Source organism: Herpailurus yagouaroundi, unplaced genomic scaffold (genome assembly GCF_014898765.1).
Source record: "Herpailurus yagouaroundi ecotype Mexico unplaced genomic scaffold, PumYag 180, whole genome shotgun sequence".
NCBI lineage: Eukaryota > Metazoa > Chordata > Mammalia > Carnivora > Felidae > Herpailurus > Herpailurus yagouaroundi.
Genome location: NW_024412411.1, coordinates 7,432,916 through 7,455,083, shown reverse-complemented (window position 1 = coordinate 7,455,083; position 22,168 = coordinate 7,432,916). Strand labels below are relative to the sequence as shown.

General features: G+C 47.8%; 1 protein-coding gene across 5 annotated transcripts in view; it reads right to left on the bottom strand.

Moving 5' to 3' along the window:
* The window catches only part of USP35 (ubiquitin specific peptidase 35), a 55,841-nt gene extending 33,761 nt beyond the window's left edge, over positions 1–22,080 (bottom strand). Inside the window, exons 1-9 of one of the 5 annotated variants that reach the window (XM_040489471.1) lie at positions 21,690–22,080; positions 17,671–18,166; positions 16,381–16,503; positions 15,057–15,738; positions 13,878–14,010; positions 12,244–12,373; positions 11,735–11,836; positions 10,019–10,177; positions 5,070–5,263 (exon numbers count right to left, since the gene is read on the bottom strand). In XM_040489471.1, the coding sequence (XP_040345405.1) occupies positions 5,070–5,263; positions 10,019–10,177; positions 11,735–11,836; positions 12,244–12,373; positions 13,878–14,010; positions 15,057–15,729 (1,391 nt within the window). In that variant the 5' untranslated portion in view covers positions 15,730–15,738; positions 16,381–16,503; positions 17,671–18,166; positions 21,690–22,080. The remainder of the gene's footprint in view (positions 1–5,069; positions 5,264–10,018; positions 10,178–11,734; positions 11,837–12,243; positions 12,374–13,877; positions 14,011–15,056; positions 15,739–16,380; positions 16,504–17,670; positions 18,167–21,689) is intronic. The other 4 variants (XM_040489472.1, XM_040489473.1, XM_040489470.1 and 1 more) reach the window with 4 other exon arrangements.
* Between the last annotated feature and the right edge of the window lie 88 nt (positions 22,081–22,168).

Here is a 22,168-nt window from a genome sequence, read left to right as displayed (position 1 = left end):
GCTGGGCCACAAGTCTCAATAAACTTAAGAAGACTAAAATCATATCAAGCATCTTTTCTGACCACAATGGTATGAAACTAGAAATGACTTACAAGAAAAAAACAGAAAATTCACAAATATGTGGACACTAAAAAACATGCTACTGACCAACCAGTGGGTCAAAGAAGAAATAAAAAGAGAAGTTACAAAATACCCTAAGACAAATGAAAATACAGCATACTAAATATGGGATGCAGGAAAAGCAATTCTAAGAGGAAGTTCATAGTGATAAATACTTACGTTACAAGAAAGATCTCTAATGAACGAACTTTACACCTCAAGGAACTAGAAAAAGAACTAAGCCCCAAAATAAGATGAAGGAAATAAAGACCAGAGCAAAAATAAATGAAACAGAGACTAAAAACACAATAGCAAATATCAGTGAAACTAAGAGCTGTTTTTTTGAAAAGATAAACAAAATAGACAAACCTTTAGCTACACTCACCAAGGAAAAATGAGAGAGGACATAAAACTAAATAAATAAAAGAGACATTACAACTGATACCACAGAAATACGAAGGATCGTACTATGAACAATTATACTCGAACAAACTGGACAACCTGGAAGAAATGGAGAAATTCTTAGAAACATACAAACTGTAAAGACTGAATTACAAAGAAGTAAAAAATCTGAACAGACTGATTGCTAGTAAAGAGACGGATTCAGTAATTAAAAACCTTCCAACAAACAAAAGACCAGGACCAGATGGCTTCACTGAATTGTTCCAAACATTCAAAGAATTAACGCCAAGCCTTCTCACACTCTCCCCCCCAAAAAAAACAAAACAAAACAACCAGAAGAGGGAATATTTCCAAACTCATTTTATAAGGCCAGCATTACCCTAACACCAAAATCAGACAACACAGGAGAATTATAGGCCAATATCCCTGATGAACATAGATGTAAAAATCCTCAGCAAAATATTAGCAAACCAAATTCAACAATACACATAATGGTTCATACAACGTGATCAAGTTGGATATATAGGAGGAATGCAAAGATAGTTCAACATCCACAAAGTAATCAATACGGCACACCATATAACAAAACGGATAAATATCATGATCGTCTCATAGACACATAAAGTATTTGATAAAATTCAATTTACCTACTTATGAATAATAAAAACTCTCGGAGCACCTGGGTGGCTCAGTCAGTTAAGCGTCCAACTTCGACTCAGGTCATGATCTCACTGTTCGTGAGTTCCAGCCCCACATCAGGCTCTGTGCTGACAGCTCAGAGCCTGGAGCCTGCTTTGGATTCTGTGTCTCCCTCTCTCTGCCCCTTCCCTGCTCACACTCTTGTCTCTCTCTCAAAAATGAATAAACATTAAAAAATAATAATAAAATAAAAAACTCTCAAAAATAGTTGGTATAAAGGAAACCTAACTCAACATAATAAAGAACATCTGTGACAAGGTCATAGCCAACAACATACTCGATGAAAACCTGAAAGCTTTTCCTCTAAGATCACGAACAAGATAAGGATGTCCACTCTCATCACTTTTATTCAACATGGTACTGGAAGTCCTAGCTAATAATTAGGCAAGAAAAAGAAAAGGCATCATAATTGGACATGAAGAAATAAAACTGTCTCTATTTGTAGACGATATGATATTACATATTAAAAAACCCTAGACTCCTCACCAAAAAAACCCTTAGAATAAATGAATTCAGTAAAGTTGCAGGATAAAAAAATCAATATGCAAAAGTCCACTGCATTTCAATACAGTAATAACAAACTATAAGAATGATAAATTTAAAAACAACCCACATTTACAATTCTATAAAATTTAACCAAGGAGGTAAAAGACCTGTACAGTAGTCCCCACTTACCAGTAGGAGATACATTCCAAGACTCCCAGTGGATGCCTGAAACTACAGATAGTACCAAATCCTGTATGTACTGTTTTCTCCTACATATATACCTATGATAAAGCTTATTTTATAAATTAGGTACTGTAAGACATTAGCAACAATAAAATTATAACCACATACTGTAATAAAAGTTATGTGAATGATCTCTCTCTCTAAATATTGTACTGTATTCACCCTTATTCCTATAATGATGTAAGATGATAAAATGCCTATGTGATGAGATGAAGCAAACGGAATGAGACAGGCATTGGGACGTAGTGTTAGGCTACTACCCTGACCTTCTGACAACACATCAGAATAAGGATCACTGATGAAAGAAATTGAATGTTAGGCTACTACCCTGAACTTCTGACAACATATCAGAATGAGGATCACTGATGAAAGAAATTGGAGATGACACAAATAAATGGAAAGATATTCTGTGTTCATGGATTAGAAAAAATAATACTGTTAAAATGTCTGTAATACCCAAAGCAACTTAAAATTCAATGAACTCCTTATCAAAATTCTACTGGCATTTTTCACCAAACAGAACTACCCTAAAATCTATATGGAACCACAAAAGACTTCAAATAGTCCAATCAATTTTAAAAAAGAAAAAGCTGAAGACATCAAGATTCCGGATTTGAAACTACATTACAAAACTAAGATAATCAAAACAATATGGGACTGGCATAAAAAGACAAATAGATCAAGGGAACAGAAGACAGTGCCCCAAAATAAACCCATGCTTATTTGCCCAATCAATATACAAGAAAGGAGCTAAGAAGATACAAGGGGGAAAGGACAGTCTCTTCAATAAATAATGTTGGGATAACTGGACAGCCATATGCAAAAGGATGAAACTGGACCCTTATCTTACAACGTACACAAAAATCAACTCAAAATGGATTAAGATTTGCACGTAAGACTTGAAACCATCTTACTTCTATAAGAAAACATAGTCTGGGGTGCCTGAGTTACACATCTGACTCTTAATTTCAGCTCAGGTCATGATCTCACAGTTTCATGAGTTGGAGCCCCATGTCCAGGCTCCTCACTGACAGTGCAGAGCTTGCTTGGGATTCTCTCTGCCCCTCCCTTGCTTGAGTGTTCTCTCTTTCAAAATAAACGAACTTAAAGGTAAAATATATACACATACATATATATATACATATATAAATACACACACACACACACACATACATACATATATCATCTGTAAGCTCCTTAACATCATCTTGGTGATGATTTTTTTTGGATCTGACACTAAAAATAAAGATGACAAAAGCAAAATAAACAAGCAGGGCTACACCGAACTAAAAAGCTTCTGCACATCAAAGGAAACCATCAACAAAATAAGAAGGCATCCTACAGCATAAGAGAAAATATTTGCAGATCACATATCTGATAATAGGTTAATATCCTAATATCCTCAATATCCTAAAATACATATATTCCTTATACATGTAATGAATATTACTCAGCCATGAGAATGAAGGAAATCCTACAATTTATGACAATTGGATGAACCTAGAGGGCATTATGGAAAGTGAAGCCAGACAGAAAAACACAAATACTGTGTGATGTCACTTATATATGGAATCAAACAAAATAATAGATATAGAGAACAGATTGGTGGTTGCCAGAGGTGGGGAGTGGGTGAAATAGGTGAAGGTCGTCAAAAGGTAATACTTCCAGTTATAATAACAAGTTCTGGGATTTAATGTATAGCACAGTGACTATAGTTAATAATACTGTATTGTATACTTGGAAGTTGCTAAGAGAGTAAATCTTAAAAGTCCTCATCACACAAAAGAAAAATTTTAATTGTGTGTGGTAATGGATGTTAACCAGACTTATCGTGATCATTTCATAAGACATACTATATCAGATATATTGTACACCTGAAGTTAATAGAACGTCAAATATATCTCAATAATAAATACAACTTCAACAAAAATTTTTAAAATATCCAGATCAAAAAGGCAACCCAGATTACAGGAGAAATATTTGCAATTAATGTATCTGAGAAGAGACTGATATCCATAATACATAAGAACTCCTAAAATTCAACCAAAAAACAACCTGATTCAAAATGAGCAAAGGACTTAAGTAGACATTTCCCCCAAGGAAGATATACACATGGCCAATGAGCACATGAAAATATGCTCAACATCACTGATCATTAGGAAAATGCAAATCAAAACTACAGCAGAATACCACCTCACACCCACTGGGATGGCTGTCAAAAAACAAATGTCAGGGAGGATATGGACAAACTGAAACCCTCATGCACCACTGGGAATGCAAACTGGTGCAGCCACTGTGGAAGACAGTACAGAGGTTCCTCAAAAAATTAAAAATAGAACTACCGTAGGACCCAACTATTTCACTTCTAGACATATATGCAGAAGAATTGAAAGTAGTATCTCAAAGAGTTATTTGTACACCCATGGTCACAGCAGCATTATTCACGATAGCCAAAATGTAAAAACACTTGGGTTGCCAGTATAATAAGGTTGTCAGAGGCTGGGGGAAGGGAGAATGGGAACATGAGAAGTTATTGTTTAATTACAGAGTTTCAGATTTACAAGATGAAAGTTACATGGATGGATGATGGAAAGTTGTACAACAATGTGAATGCATTTACCACTAAACTGCACAATTACAATTGTTAATACAGTAAATGTTATGTGCATTTAAAACACACACACACAAATTCGGGGGAAAAGATGTCCACTTCTGTGGCTGAAACTGAGTGATTTTTAAGCAAGCCTTATGTTGGATAGGTAGCCACTGAGAAAAAAGATTTTGTTTTAGTAGAGGGAGCAGAGGCTGTCTAAGACCAGGATGAATGGAAGTTCTATTCGGAGAGACACAATCCACCCAGGGGAAAAATCAGTGATGTTGACCAACCCTGTGCAAAACCCGTTCCAGCCCCTGAAGTCCCATCTCAAGCTCCCATCCAGTGTTGACCTTCTGCCTTGGCAATGGCCTGGAGCCCTTTGGGACCTCTCACTTGCCCCATCAAGGCCTACAGACTGCAGGGAATTATGCCAGCAATGCAAAGCAAGACCCATCCTCTCCAAACCCCATCCCCACCCCCCATTCACCAGGGAGCCCAAAGGAGAGAGGCAGGGGCAGAGAGGAAATATGAAAGCAGCACCTACTCAGAAGCCATGAATAAGGCTTGAAGAATGCTGTTCACATAGCATGTGTTTCCCAAATTGATTAAACCAATCTTGCCCGTGTCTGACTTGGCCATGAGCCGGGGGTAGAAACCAGCCAGCTCACTCTTCTGCGAGGTCCAGGCATCTTGCCCCAGCAGCTGCTTGATGCGGTCCTCATTGGGAACATGGAGGTCCTGAGGAGGGAACAAGTTAGCAGGATGGTGGGGACCATGGTCAGCTCTAAAAATATCACTTCCTCTGGGAAGTCTTCTTGGACTATGGCCTACCCCACCCCTACCCAAGCACACTGCCCCCACAAATGTTCTCAATATATGTGTTAACAGCTTTCTGCTTCCAAACTTACTCTAGATTCTCATTCTGACACGTGGGACTTCTATATGACCTTTTCATGTCACAACTGTCTTAGGAAGGTATAAAATTCCCATCTTATAGATGAAAAAACTAAGACTCAGAGAAAAGAATTTTCCAGGGATATAGAAGGAGTAAGCAAACAATCCACATGTTCTTAGAGGAGCCCAGGGTACAGCAGACTCTAAGCAATGACCACACAGGCTCACCAGTCAACAGATTCAACAGAGTCAAGATCTCAGTCCTAATCCTGACTCTTGTCTTAACTAGCTGCCTGGCCATGGTCAGTGAGCCTCTCAGACTCAATTTCCTCATATGCATCAAGTGAGGCATATCAATTTGGCATGCCATACTCTCACTGTGCCTGTGAGTATGCACACAATGATGCTCCCACTTCTTCTACTTTTAGGTTTGCCATCAGGTTTAATTAGTCACCGCCTCCAAGCAAGATCCCAGACAGGATGGTGGAGGGTCTTGGGGGCCTAAGGTATGGATCCCTGGTCACAGACAGGATGGTGGAGGGTCCTGGGGGCCTGAGGTATGGATCCCTGGTCACAGGATGGTGGAGGGTCCTGGGGGCCTGAGGTATGGGTTCCTGGTCAAGGGCTCAGGGATTAGCATGCTTCTTATTCATTCTCCTCACATTAAAACGTGCACCTAAAAGAACATTACCCAGCACGGGTTCTAATGATAATCTATTTTAAAGGAAAACACCTAGGCATAATAGAGAGTTACTTAACAGATGTACATGACGTTCCTCAAAGCCCTGTCATTTCCAGATCCTAAGCACAGTCCCCAGATTTGTCCGAGCCTCCAGTTTCAAACCAGCTGAGCATTGAAAGCCCTAGTCTCCCCAGTGCACATCGTCTGACCACTGCAAAAGGTCCGGTTCAAGCAGTGGTTTAACGCTTCTATTTGCTCATTTCCCAAGAACATTTACCAGATCAGTCAACTCTCACAAATGTAAAAGAAAAAAAAAAAAAAAAGTAAGAACTTCCAAGATAAAAAGATGCAAGCTCGTTATCTTCTTAGTCCCTTCTTTTTTCTTCCTATTATTCCCTATCCAATTCCCACTCCACACAAAACATGAATAGGGACAAAAAGGCAATAAAAAAAAGAGAACTTCACGCATGTAGACACACAGACACACAAAGATGCAAAACTATCCACACTACAGAAAAAAAAAAAAAAAAAAAACATCAAATGTCATTTTTCCCAAAGAAGGTAACTTGGTACTCTTAGGAACATAAAACCATGAAGTAAGTTTCAAGCTCCTAATGTTACTGGAAATTTATATACAATGGCTCCCTTAGCAAGTACCACAGCTCCCAGAGAAACTGCCTAAGAGAACCTTCCAGAACTTATTTATAGAGGAGCCTTTATACAAAAAAGAATGTGCTCATGGAAGAGATGTAAAAGAACTTTATAAACAATAAAATCCAAGGTGCCTGAGTGGCTCAGTTGGTTAAGCGTCTGACTTTGGCTCAGGTCATGATCTCACAGCTCATGAGCTCAAGCCCCACACTGGGCTCTGTGCTGACAGCTAAGAGCTTGAAGCCTGCTTTGGATTCTGTGTGTGTCTCTCTCTGTCTGCCCCTCCCCTGCTCATGCTATCTCTCTCAAAACTAAAAACTAAAAAAAAAAAAAAAATTTTGTATAAAAAAACCCCATAAAGTCCTATGGAGAGGGGTGCCCGGGTGGCTTAGTCAGTTAAGCATCTGATTCTGGGTTTCTGCTCAGGCCATGATCTCACAGCTCATGAGTTCAAGCCTCAAGACAGGCTCTGCCCAGAGACTGCCTGGGATTCATTCTCTCTCTCTCCATAAGTAAATAAATCTTAGAAAAAAAATTTTTTAAAATTCTATGGATACATTGCTCTCTTGCCTCTCAAACTAGTTTATATCAAAAGGTTTTCAAAGGCACAGGGCAAATACAGCACACCTCCCTTGGAGCTATATTCTCTAATATTCAAGGAATAAAACTGTTTACATTAAAACAAATGTTCATCATTATGAAATCCATATTTGAATCTCTGAGATAAAATGAGATTTTAGAGAAACACTGAGCTTATGTCAGGCTGCTTGGGTAACTCCCCTTTCTGGGCTCAAGTATTCGGAGGAAATGTTTGGGAAGCCCCTATCTGCTAGATTGAACAGAATCAGTCTGGTTTCAGGCCCTCCAGTCTGATCTTTCTGATGTCCCTTCCACTCTGTTGACAAACTGCGCATTCCCCTCCCACACCTTTCCCTCTGACGCCTCTGGAAAGGAGGGCTTCATCCTGCCAGTCCCCATCCCTCAAAGCCTAACTCCTATATCCCCTCTCTACAAGACTTTCCCAGATCTTCTCAAGTGGGGTACACATGTTCTCTATACTTATAAAGCCTAGCTGCCTGCACCTAGTGGTAAATACCTTTACCACCCACTGTCCCCTGGATCAGACCACAGCCCCTAGTGTGACAAGCCTGGGTCTCACTCAGTGTGGGTTTCCCTCAGGGCCCAGTGCAGGGCCATGCTCCCTCCTCTTCGTTCACACCTCCAGGAGAGCATTCTCCATATGCTAATTCACTCACATATTTGCAGGACACAGAGGTCAAAACATGGTCCCTGCCCTCCAGAAGCTCACAGGCTAATAGGAAACAGTAATAGTCACTTCCCCCAGTCAAAGCCCTGTCTCCTCTGCTCATCTACCTCCAGTGACAGGCAGCTTGTGATCTAGCAAGGTACCCACTTGTATTGTAGGCAGGCTCTCTCAAATTCTCAGGCTGGAAAAACTGCCAAGACCCAAGTAAATGCCAGAGGTTTTGTTGATTGCATCTACTCTCTCTCACTCATGGTGGATTGTTCCCTTGTGTGTTTTGTCATTTTTGGATTATAAACTCATCTTTAGCAGTACTTTATCTTTGTGACTTGAAAGCATTTTCATTTCTGTTTCTATGAGGCAACTCTTGGGTATTACAAGTTCATAACCATTTTTAATGTTAGTGCCTAAGCTTACTTAGTGCCTTTGTGGAGTCCCACAACCACAAAGACAGTGAGAACTCAAACCCTAAACCCGTAAGAGAGCAGGCCAATGATAACAAAATTCATTTTTCTCAATCCTGAGCGCAAAGCCAGAAAAGTTTCCTCAACATCTACTTGACATGCATGTATTTTTTCTAGGTCGCTCATTTGCCAACAATAAAGCCTTTCTTGGGTCCTAGAATATATGGGCTTCTTAGTGCTAATGCCCTAGTGGGAGCAGGCCCTAAGCCTCATCCCCTGTCCCTACAAGCTCAAGCTGCTTAGTGACTAAGGTTTCACCCTCCCTCGTTCCCTCCCCACCCCAGGGCAAAAAGAGCATCATCTCTCACTTACCTTTCTGGATTCCAGTTCTCGCTTCCTTTTTGGCCCCTGGGGATTCCCCATTACTTTCTTGCAAGCTCAGCTATGTACTTAAAAAGACGTTTGTTATATTTTAACAAGCATTTCTAGGTGTTCTATAGTGGGACGCTTTTCAGGTTATCTATCTGCTGTGACTACGGAAACGAAAGTCAGATCAGAGGGTCTATAATAAGGGCCACCACCTACCTAGACATCTTTCACCCACACTTGGACCTGTCCTCTGTATCAGGCAATGGGAAAGGGCTCAGCAACCAAGCACCCTGCTTAGGTCTCTCACTACCTGCATGACTTTGCACAAGTCACCAAGCCTCTCCAAGTCTCATTTCCCTCATCTATGAGATTCAGGTAACAATAGTACCTGCTTGTTTCTTGTGGGCATTAACAAACAAAATACATGGAAAACAGTGTCAAATGTCGCACTACCTACAAATGTTATTGTCCTAGCAACCTAGCAAGCCCAGGTCAGAATCCCCTTCTTCCCGGTAGCTTCCCCCTCCAACTGGGGATGATCCTTCCTGTCTCTGGTTCCTCACAGGTGTTTCCTAAGATACTTAGATCAGAGTGACTTCTGGGCAGGCCTGTCACCCCGCTAGGCTGCAAGCTCCTCAGTGGAGGAGATTTGTTCTGCCTCGAGCCCGTGTCCCCAGTTCCCAGCCTGGGTCTTGCACAAAGCAGAGCATCAGTAAAGCCATGTGAACACAGGTAAACAATCCCTGCTCTGGAGTGCTACAGCTGGGGGAGACAGACACACAGATAGACAGTGACAGCACGTGACAAAGGGATGTGGGAGCTGTAGAAGCTCAAAGAAGTCCTGACCCAGCCTGCAGTGGAGAGGGGGTTATCGAGAGTTGCCAGGAAAAGCTTTCTGAGGGAAGTAACACTTGAGCAGAGCCTTAGTGGAGAAGATTCAACGGAAACAGGAGCTATCCAGGCAGATCAAGAGAACAGTTTATAGTTAGAAGACAGAATGACATATGCAAAGGCTTGGAAAATCAAGAGAGGTGACCCATCTGGGGAAATGGCAGGTGTTCAGTGTGCCTGAAGCACAGGTGGGCCAGGGGAGGTGATGGGAGACAGGCAGAGACCAAATGATGGGGGGCTGTCACTAACCTGTATTAGGGTATTATGGCATTGAGCAAGGCCCAAACCAGCACCTTTTTTGGAGTAGGGCAAGGGAGCAGTGGGAGACTGTCACTCACCTTAATGGCCTCCATGACAGGCTCATACAGATCTGGGAAGCCTGGAAACCGGAAGACCATGCAATGGACCAGCTCCGCCAGCTGCTCCAGGCAGCTGGTCCCCGAGTTGGAGTCCTCCTTGACCAGAGAGGCCACCATGGGGGGGATGTGAGGGAGGAGCTGTGAGAGGAGAGGAGGATTAGGCTCAGTACCATTTACCACTCACCTGAGCCATGGGTTGGTGGTCAGTGCTGAAAATACCTAGAGCTCCTTGAGGCAGGGAGGTCTTCCACCTGCCACTGTCCCCCTTATCTACATGGGACTCCATGCTATGCAGGCAAGTGACTCTTTTCACAATACACATGACCTTGGATATCCTGCCTCAGTCTCTTCATTTGTCAAATGGGATAAATAATTCCTTCCCCACACTTGAGAGGAGGCCTGAACCCAAGCCCACCTGATAAGCTTCAGCCAACTGGCCTTCTAGGAGAGCCTAGCCTGAGTGACCAGGACTACTCTTCTCTCCACCATCATTCTTTCACCAAACACTTACAGATCAAGCACTTCACCCTCACAATGACTTTATTCGGCAATTATTACTCCCATCTTATAGATGAAGAAACTGAGGTTGGAGAGATTACATAATTTACCAAGAACTTCCCCTATGTGTTATGGGAGAAGTAACACATGATGTGTCTGTCTGAATCCAAAGCCTGTTTCTTTCCTCTGTGCTACAGAGTGCTAACTTTCAAACCATGGGGGTGCTCTACCATAATGTCCCAGGGATGGACAGAGTCAGCCCACAGGAACTGGGAGCAGGGAGCTCAGGAGAAGGATGCAAATAAACAAGTATCTGTCCAGTCCCTGGAAAGGAACTTGTGGCAGGCTTTTGACAAATATCATCTCATCTAACACTCTCCCACCATCCTAGGGGCTTACCCTGTTCCAAGCCCTCAGAGGTAAACACCTAGCCCAAAGTCACCACATCTGGCAAATGGCAGAGATGGGACTCAATCCCAACTACTCCAATCCCTGGTTCTGTGCTTTTCCCACTGCAGCAAATCATAAAGCATGAAATTTATGCCCTGACGAGGAGCCATGAGTATCTAGGGACCCATCTGCAGATCTAGGGAAGAAAGGCAGGAAGGTACCCACCCACCCCCCCTGCCAAGGACTACAAGCTGTCCTTCCCAAGGGACAGCCCCAAAGACAGCAGAAAGGGCCCTGAGCTAGAGGCCAGGCCGCCCAGGTGCTGGTCAGCAGCAAGGTATAAGAAAGGCAATGGGTCAGAAGTCAGACCACCTTTGCTAGAATCTTCCCTGTACTGCTCACCAGCTGTGTGTCTGGGACAAGTGATTTAGCCTCCCTAAATTGCAGTTTCCTCAGCGGAAAAACGGAAAAAAGGACAGACTCTCCTTTAGGGCTGACAGTTAATATGTGTCATTTAGTACTGTGCCTAGCACACAGCAGGTACCCAAAGAACAGTAGCTGACTTCATTCTAGGGCTGTCACTCTACTATGGGCCTGTTGGGAGGCCATGCAAATTCTCTGGCCTTAGTCTCCTAAAACAACTCCTGCAAAATAGAGTCTCAAGTCTCCTCCAGTCCTAATATCCTGGATTTTAAGGTCTTGGGCTTCAAACCCCCAACCCCAATAGAGACAGCATGTCTGCTCTCCACCCAAACCATTGGGGAATGAAGGGCCGCCCATCCTCAGGCCAGCACGCAGGGCCCTTACCAGGTGGAAGGCTTCATGGGAGTGCTGGAAGGTCAGGAGCATGTACTTGAGGACAGACAAGGCAGCTCCCCGGACAATGGGGTACAGAAGCTTGGAGAAAACCTGGAAGAGAGTCCCTGGTGAGGAGTCCCCCACACCTGGGCCACAGAGGCCAAGTGTAGCCACAGGCCTGAGAGGTGATCAGAGACACCAGAGGTAAAGCAGCAGACCCATGCAAGACCAAGAACACAGACATGCTACAGATCTAGTCGATGGACAGATGGGTAGTAACACAGATATCTGATAGGAGGGAAGGATGGATAGACAGACCCAAAGTGACAGACACCTATTCTTGAATGAGCAAAGAAATCAATGTGGGAAACCTGAGGCCCACAGAGGGGCAGTGAATTATCCCGGGTCACAGCAAGCTTGGGTGAGAGCCCCAGTGCTCTGCCTCCCAGACCCACACTGCCCCTGGCAAGAGAGAGTGGGAAAAGCTGTAAGCCAGGGCTAGGACAGGGGCCACCAACCTTCTCAATTTTGGCGAGCGAAACCTCAATCAAGATGCTGAACTTCTTAACAGCGGCCAAGCCCTTCAACAGTGCAATGATCCACTTGTCAATGTTCTTCCCCAGGGGCCACGACACCCAGTCGATCATCCTGGTGAGGGGAGTGACAATGACGCAAGGACCAGGGAGGCCCAAAAGCCTGGGTGGGGGCAGCCCAGGCACTAGCCATGATGTCCTGAGACCCCACACTTATCCGCACCTACACAGAGCAGCCCTGGGGTCCATGGGATGGACGAGACACCTCTGAGAACTGCAAATGAGCCCAGCACAGGCATCTGGCAGAGACTGGGGCTCCCAGTGCAGCAGGAGGTGGGACAGGCCCTCTCAACAGCCCAAACCTCACTCCCCCGCCACACACGAGGCTGCAGTGGCAGACTAGGGCTTTCAACTGTCTCTCTCTGGACCATGGGGCCCAACCACAGGAGCACTGCCCCCAGGTTGGAAGCTTTGGCTTCAGCAAACCCTTGCCTGTGACCTAGACCACGTCACTTTCTCTAGCCTCAGTTTCCTCCTCTGTAAAATGGGGACCATACCTACCTCACAGGACTGTGGTATGGATTAAAAGAGGCAACAATAGCTAACTCTCATGGTATTAATTCTGCACCAAGCACTACTCCATCTGCCTTACATGTATTAACCCATCTGATAATGCTTGTATGCACACAGCATGAAGCTGCCACATAGAAGGCACTCAGGAAAATGTCACTATATCATTACTTTTGGACTCAGTAGACTATACTATAAAGAGGTCGAACAACAAAAGAACAAGGTCATAATAATTATGATGGTAATTATCACCACTGCTCTAAGCACTTTACACGTGTTATTTTATTTAATCCTTGCAACGACCCCATAAGATGGGTTCAATTACACAACATTTTATAAATGAAGCTGAGACCTACAGAGGTGCAGTAACTTGCCCAAAGTCACACAGGCTAGAAGCAGTAGAGCCAGGACAACTTACTTCTGGAGCCCACACTCTTCCCCACTAAAGACAAGAAATTCAGGAAGGCCCACTGGAGATGGTAGATCTGCACGCAGGTATGGAAAGCACGGCAGGGGAAGCATGCCAGGGGAGTGGGATCTACAGGGCCAAAGGCCTGCAGGGAGGAGGGTAGGCAGTATATTCTAGGATCACTGGACCAGCAGGTGGGGCTAGATCACAGGTTCGATGATATTCAAATGAGGTGAGGAGATATGCAAAAGCAATGAGCTGAAAAACATCCAAACTCCATTTATCATACCTGCCAAACTCAGAATGCACTTCATAATATACTTGCAGCTTCTAGTATGACCCCATGGAAGCCTAACAACTTCTGACACCACCTTTGCTATTACAGAGGGGGAAACCGAGGCTCAAAGAGTTCACTGACTTCTCTGGGATCACAGAGTTGGCAACCAACCTGAGAGCACTGCTAGGGAAAGGCTCTCTGTGTCTCCCACATCCAGTCCTAGGCCAGGCACAGAGCAGGACTCAAAAAAGTATGGGTGAATCAAAAAGCATGAGGGCCTGGACCTCCTGACACTAAATCTAGCCCAGCAACCGCACCCAGTATAAGGAGAGAGACCTGATCCCCACCCAGCCTTCATCCCACCTGCTGATGGCCGTCAGCATCTGAGAGTCTGTCACACTGTCATCATTGCTGAGGTTCCGGACGACACCATCCATTAGCTCCAATGGGAGGTGCTGGACCACGCTGGCCAGGGCGCTAGACGGAGGCTCTTCCTCTGGAATAGGGGAATTGGGATGAGCTTAGCAAGACAGGTAGACGCCTCACCTCCCCCAATACCCCATGCCTTCATGCTGCCAAGGAACTAGGCTAGGCTTCTGAAAAGAGCACAGAGGGGCCACCCCCTTAACTCCTACAGCATCACAGCCTCCAATCCCACCTTAGCTTATTCACTCAACAAACCTTCACGTGCCCTGTACTGGACACAGAGAAAGCACTGACCACCCCCTCACCACCACCAATTGTACCTATATAGGCAAAATCTGTAAGAAAGGGTAACATTAGGGCTGGCAAGAACAGACAGAAGGGCTGTGTGACTTGAGGGAGGACATTCCAGGTGGAACCACACAAAGGACTAGAGAAAGAACATTTAGTTATCAAAATCTGTTGTCCAACTGGATAAGAGCTTATACACCTGACCTTGGCTCTCTTTGTCCCACCAGGTGCATTCCTTTCCTCTCAACTGAACAGCCCTATAATCAGGGAAGGCACAGATCTTATTTCACTCGTTTATACTGTAGTCCAAGTACCACAATTGCCAATGGAGGACCAAGCGTTTACATTTCAGAGTTGAGATGTTCAGGCTCCATCGTGAGTCCAGAGCTTCACCTCTGCCTGCCTGGTACACTTTGCCCCTGCTGCTGCCCATCTCTCAAAATCTGAATCGAAAGTCACCCTTCTACAAAACCCACCTGACCCAAAGGACATGACGACACCACCCCTCTCCTGTTGTCTCACTCAGACCCTAGTACCGCTTCTGGCAGCATGATCTGGGTCCCTCCTTCACCTCACCCAGCAGTCTGCTCCTGAGTGTGCCCATCACCCACCACAGGATAAGACCCACAGCAGGACCCCAGGATAGCCCTAATTAAAGTAAGGAACATTGCATTCCCCCACCTGCGCATTAGCCCCTTACACACACCTGCCACAGGGCACACCAAGCACGGGAACCCGCACCTACAGCCACCTGCCCGGCGCACGTTGGGCTCATGGAGCACAGGAGCCCCCACGCCAGCCCCCACGCCAGGCCCCGCGCACACACACCTGTGCAAGAGATGACGGCAAACAGCTCCTTCAGGCAGGGCAGGATGGCAGCGGGCTGAGCGCGCCACAGCTGCGCCAGGAGCCCGCTCACCTGCTGGGCCTGCTCCAGGAACTCCACGGCGCCCTCCTCGCCCTCGGCCGGACAACGGAAGCGACCCAGGCAGCGCACCAGCTGCTGGCAGAAAAGCAGGCGGTGCGGGCCGTCGGGGACGCAGCGCGGATGCCTCGCCAATAACCGGGCGACTTGCGCGCAGACCGCGGGCCCCGGGCGCTCACACACGGTGCGCAGCACCTCCCGCCGGAGCAGCGCAAACACCTCGTCGGCCGCGGGCCCCTCGGGTAACAGCTGCAGGCCGAGCTGTACGCAGGCGAGAGCACGGGCGCCCGGCGGGCCGGCGCCACCCTGCAGCAGGCGAAGCACGCGGCGCGCGCTGAAGAACTCGGCGAAGACTTCCGGGTGGTGGCGACCCGCCACGTGTAGCAGCTGGCAGCCCACGCGGCGCGGCAGCTCCTCCGCGCCGCCCACGTAGAGGCGCGCGCCCAGCGCCAGCAGCGCCAGGCACTGCTCCCGCTCCAGCGGCTGCCGCGCCGCCTCCAGCACGCGCCGCACCAGGCCCTGCTTCACACTCGCGGGGTACGAGGATGTCACCACCGCCTCCAGGATCTTGTCCATGATGCCGCGCTGCAGGGAACAGGGTCACACTCTGTCCAGCAGGTCCAGCTCCCCAAGCGAGCCCCCGGAACTAAGACTTGGGGCGAGCAACCACCTCTCTGGGCCTCGGTTTTCTCATTTGTGAAATGGGGCGAGGATACCTGCCTCACTGGGAGGTTTGCAATGAAGCAAAACACAATGCCAGGCATGTAATGAGCCCCAGGGAGTTGTCGTTATTGCTGATGAGCGCTTTTAATCTCATAAAGGCAATATCTGAACCTTCCACCCCTTCCCCCACTCTTCTGCTCTCCTCTCCCCAGGCCTCCCTGGTGACCTCATCCACTCTTGGGGCAGGTAGCAGCTGGATATATAAGCTGTTGTCCAGAACCTTGGCCAAGTCCCATCCTGGGGGGAGAAGGGAGGGGTCACACACAAAAACCACACCTCCGGGGAGGGAGGGCTTAGGGTCCCAAGGAAGAACAGGGAGATCCCCCCACACTTTATTCTGCCCCAAATCCACTTCTTGCCATTTCCCAAGTGAGCTACACCTTTCCAAGACTCCACGTTTTTGTGTATGCTGTGCCTTTTGCCTGAAACATCCTATCTCCCAGGACCTCCACCACCACCACACACACACAGCCCGCCAAACTCCTATTTTCCTTCAGAGCTTACCTCAAACACCCTGTCTTCAGTTAGAATATCCCTGGACCTCCAGGCGTGAATTCATCCCTCACCCTCCATTCCTACAGCCACCTGTAGCCTCTTCCTCCATTATAGCTGGGGTCACATAATTCCCTCCAATAAAGCAGAATATTCCATGTCTGTGTGGCCCTGGCTCCACAGACTTGCACGCTCAAGGCCCTCCCTGCCCCCCACCCAGCCTGATCCCACACCAGCCCCTCACTCTTGATTCACTGTGTTCTCCCTGCCACTGGGCCCTTTGCATATGCTCCTCCCTCCTTGACTCACCCTGCAGACTTCCGGCTCAAATTCACTTCCTCAAGGAAGCCCTCCCCAACCTCTTTGTCTGGGTCAAACACCCCTGTTAACAATTTCAGAGCACCCTGTCCTTCTTTATAGCACTTATCATGATCACTTGGATGAAGTCAGCCTCCTCCACTATACTATATAGGCTCCTGAGAGCAGGAACCATGTCAGTTTTGTTCACTCACCTAGCCCAGTGCCTGATTCATAGTAGGCATTTGTTGAAGAAACAAATGCAAAATACGGTGAGTTACTGCTACCTTATTCCTCTGAGCCACAATAGCCTTCCCTTTCTCCTCCCTTTGGGCAGTTTCCTGGAAGCCTTTCTCCCAAGCTGACCCACTTTTTTCCTGCTTCTCATGCTGGTTCACAAAGGTAAAGCTTGTGCTCCTAACATCCAACTTTCAGCTTCTAGAAGACAGCCATTTCTTTGCTTCTTTGTATAATCCCACTCTAGGCAGGACCTGATACAAGGTTCAGTGTCCAGGTGTTTAAACTTATTGGCTCAGTAAAAGCTATTCTTGAGAGCTGGAGTTGGTGTGAAGACAAGCCAGACATTCACTAAATGAGGGGCCGGAAACTTTTATTCAGAACCACAGATATTGTGGGCCCCCGACTCTGTGCCAGGCCCTATGGAGATGCTCCCTTCTCTGTTCTGGCTCTTGGCTGAGACCAAGCTTCCATTACGGCACGTGTTACCAAGCAATGGGCCCATTTGTTTAAGTCTCTGTCTCTCTCACAAGGCTATGAGCTCCTCAGGGCAAGCACTAGGGCTTCTCAGTGGCTGGCGTCTCCGAGATTACTGTGGGTGAAGCCAGAGTACAGATCAGTGGTCCCCAAATACTGGCTTGGCTGCCTCAGAGTCACCTGGGTACTTAGTACAAATTCATATGCCTAGGGCCCACTCCAAGCCTCCTAGAATAATGTGTTGAACTCTTTACTCCAAATAAGATTCAACCAGAAATGAAGTCTTCTTACCATCACTGTTACTTCTGCTCTCTGGGCCTGGTTCCACCCTGCAGGGTTGTTGTTAAAGCAAACATAAAGTCCTCAGCATGGTGCTGGGCGCAGGAAAGTGCTCAGAAAGTATCAGTCCCCTTCACTTTAGAAGCAAAGTCCATGCCCTTAGGAATTTCTCGTCCCTAAAAGTCTGGGGGTGGCGGCAAACACGTTGGTCAAGAGTGCCAGTGCAAGGCATAATCTCAAAAGACCTCTTAAAACTGATCTCCCTTCATCCCTGGTCCTCTCTTTCCTAGGCAGTGCTTGTGACCAACCTCCCTTATAGACCGTCCCTGCAAAACCCTACCCCTGCCCTCCAGGCCAGTGGACTTAATATGCTCTCAACCAACAATGCCAAGAAATCCTGTTACTCAGGCAGCCAAAAGAAGCCCTAATCGATGAGATATTGACATCATGTGTGGAGGAAGAGAACCTGGGGGCAGGCAGAAATGGAGTTCTGGGACTACGGAAGGTTCTGGAAATGGAAAGAAAAACAAATTAGGAATGAGGAGTCCTACATTCTAGTGTGACCTTAGGCAAATATTATTTTAGTCTTGCAACTCATTATGTGTCCTTGAGCAAATCACATCATAAGCCTCTTTTCTGCAAAATGGGGATAAATGATATCAGGTTGAACCACATGAAAGCAAAGGGTCAGATGTTGGCAATTTCATATCATTCTACCTGAAACCTACCACATAAGATGGTTTGCACCTGGAAGCTCGTCCAGTAGCTCTTCCAGCACCTGGAAGCTCTGGCCTCAGAGATCACAGCCTCACAGAATGGCGCAGGCCAGCCACGCAGCCTCTGTGCAGTCCGTGGCCTGGCCACTCCAAGCAAGCCCTGCCTACCTGCCCCCACTCCCACACAGGCAGTCTGAGGTCAGCTGTCACCATGGTCACCAACTAAACCCACTCAATATCTTGGGTGCATTCATGCAAAAGGGTTTTAGAGGCTTGGAGCTCACCTGACCTCATCACAGGCCACAAAAAGCAGACAAGGCCTGATTTCCCTAGGGCATGGTTGGAAAAGTGGAGGATGAACAAGAGAGAGGGACACAGCCTTGGCAGGGTGGGATAAGAACCTGCGCTTGGTCTCCCTGGGGGAGGAAGTAGCAGACTGCCAGCATTCCTCAGGGGAGGTTGGATTACTCCTCTAGGCTCTGGACAAGGAGACGGCCTGTCGGTGCTGGCTCTGACCCAAGAGACAGCTGCCCCACACCAAATGCAGCAGCACACAGCAGCCGTAACCTCCCTCAGAAGAGCCTGCATTAAAAGCATGAGGCCCAGGTTCTCTGCTTCTGAATCACCAGGTGACCTTGGGTGAGTCCCTGCCAGGCTCCTCAGTTTTTTCACCTGGAAAATGGAGACCATTTTAGCCCTGGCAGGGAATGGGACAAGGTGTAAAAAAGATGAGGGCTGGACAGTCATGAGTCTATTCTTGGGCTATTTCGCACCGAGGGGGGAAACAGACACTGTCCGGGAAGGGGACAAGCAGACACACACTCCGGAACTTGCTGATTCTACCAGGAATTTTATCCATTAGTCCTCACTGCCAACTTAGCATTTCCCCCATCTCTCCCTGAGCTCCAGCAGCACCCAAGATCAGCTCCTCTTTACTTCTTGCCTGGACTAGTGCAGTAGCCTCCTAACTCATCTCCTCATTCCCTGCCTCAATCCATCCTCCAATAGAGGTATGTGTTCTGCAGGATAGAGTCCAGGCTTTGAATCTAGCCCAGGCACTATGCCCCATGGTGCCCATAGCCTTTCACCATTCTGAGGTGCTCTTTCACCATTCTGAGCCTCGGAGCCCCAAGATGGGAGATGACCACCTGACCACCCCTTAGCCTTTCCCCGCCAACGCTGCTGCTCTTCCCCAAGCCCTTGGCTTATACCTCTCATTGTCAGGCATAACAGCCTGACAGTCCCAGCAACCCCCATTCTGCTCCAGGGCACACACTAAGCATACAGGAACATCACAATCCCTCGCCCTGGAAGACCCAGATCCTTTTATCTGTCCCTCTCAGATGACCCTTCGCATTTCCACTGTGTATTGACAGGTCTCTGGTCCTGCATGGTGAAGCCTGACTCATCTCCACCACCCCCAAAGCACTGTGTCTTGGGGGGGGGGGGGTGTGTATAATGTCCTGCTCTGCCCCCACACCCTGGGCCCTAATTCAGGCTGCCTCATCCCTCCCTGGTCTCTCTGACCCACCCACCCTGATAACATCTTCAGATTAATCTCATTAGATGATAAGCTCCATCCTGCCATGCCTTGCTCAGAACTCACAAGGCTCCCTAGCCCCTTCAGCATAAGATCCAAACTCCAGAGCTTGACATTCAAGCCCCTTCTGTGACACCTGGCTGATGGGGGGAAGGGATGGACATGAACTTGACAAACACTGTTTGGTTACAAATCTGAAGGAATTTGCACAGTGGGCTTTTCCTCCTGGCCACCTTTTGGTGATGTCCTCTCTTCTGGGAAAGGCTTCTCCCTTTTCTCTCCTGGCAAATTCTGACTCATCCTCTGATGCCCAGGTCACATGCCCCCTTCTCTGGGAAACCTTTCCTAACCCCTCTGCAATCCAAGTCTCTTTGCTTTTCTCATCCCTCAGCAGTGCCACTGGATTCTAGGTCTATCTTCTCACTAGGCTAGGATCTTCTTTGGAAATAGATCCAATCCCCTATTTGTGCCCTAGTGCCCAGCACAAGACCAGGCAGAGAGGTGAAGGAGTGCCTAGTGCCCGGTGAGAAACATGTGACAGCAAGATGAGATACAACTGAAGATATAACCAGAAAACACCTTCCAGAGACTGGCCCAGTCAGTGACCTCTCCTCAGCCAGGTCTGGTCTTCCATATCCATAACCCTAAGACTCAAACATCAGCCAAGAAAGTCCCTACAGAGGTCACCGGACAGGACCCAATGAGGCTTTAGCCTTTTAAAAATGACTCAAACAACCAAAGCAGAAGGAAAAAACAAAAACTGTTCCTGGTTAGCTCTCAGGCCAAAAGCTCACAGAATCCAGTGGGACAGGGGAGGGGGCTTCAGGAAAGTCTCAACCTCTCCCTACCTCAGAGCACAGACGACCCTCCAAGCCCTAAGCCAGTACCTAAGAGTGGAGAAGCCCATTTCTTCTCTCTCTGACCCTCACACCCAGTCTTCCTCCTCTGACTCCCCTGGGTGCCAGAGCTGCCTGGGGAGCACTAAGCTGACCCTCCCAGCACTCTCCCCCCACCCAGATCTCTGGACAGCAATATTTTCCTCTGAATTTTTTTAACTTAATTTCTTCTACCTAAGGCAGCCCTGAAAGAATCCCCTTGCCCTACTACTGGGAGGCCCTTGCCTGGGCCACCAAACTGTCTCCTAGAAAGAAAGAAAAAAAAGGGTTTTACTGGTAAAAAGCAACAGCTCTTTTACTGAAGGGGAATGGAAGGAGAGAAAAAAAGAGGGTAGGAGCATATATTCCCTTCTCAGAAACCCACCACAATCACTCATCCCTGCTGGGGCCACCCCTCACATGTCCCCACCCCCACCCCAGGGTTTCTGGAAGGGCGGGCACCAGGCTAACACACAAGGAGTCTCATGTCTTGTAGAGGGAATATACCCGGGCGAGGTTGCTGAGAACAGAAGCCCATTCCAGGCGGGTGCGACCTCTTAGCCCCCCAGTTTGTGCCCCATCTTAGTCCCACCCTTCCTTCCAGTTATACCGGTGCACTGGCGCCCAGCCCAGGCTGGGGCTGCGGTCACCACGAAAGGCCGGTGAGCTTCATGGTTGAGGGGGAGGGCAGGATCACCACCAAACACAATTGATGAAAGAGGATGAAGCCCAGAGAGGGGCAGCTACTCGCCCAAGGTCACACAGCGAGGCCCAAGTTGCACCTGGACCTCCCTTCTCCCAGCCCCAAACTCTGGGAGCCCTTCGCGCGTGCCCAGGGCTCTCGAACCGCCAAGGTGCAGACACTCCCCACAACCTGTACACACGACCCGACCCCCTTACCTCTGGGACCCCGGTGGCCCCTGCCTCAGAGCCAGCTCTTGGGTGGGGCGCTCAGGCCTGGCAGGACTAGGCTAGGCCAGGCTAGGTCAGGGCGAGTCCTCTGCTCCCCCTGGAGTGGGGACGCCCTCCACCAGGTCCCGCTCAGCAGGCAGGGATGCTGCTTCCACTGCAAAATCCAAACTCCCCACCCAGCTCTGTACAAGCTTGTACCCAGGGAGCTCGACTCAGCCGCGCGGCCGCTAGGCTGCGGGGCTGCGGGACGAAGCGTGGGGAGGGGCGAGGTGCGGGAAACGGGGAGGAGCCGGAGCGGGGGCCACCCTGGGAACCGCCACTCAGGCCGCGTCCCCTTTAAGGCCAGCCGGTCTCAGCTCTAGCGGGGGCGGGGCGGGGAGCTGGATGGCTCACTGCAATGCCTCCTGGGAGATGGAGTTTGCGCTAAGCGTGCCGAGCCGCAAAGAGACCAGGGAGAACTACAAATC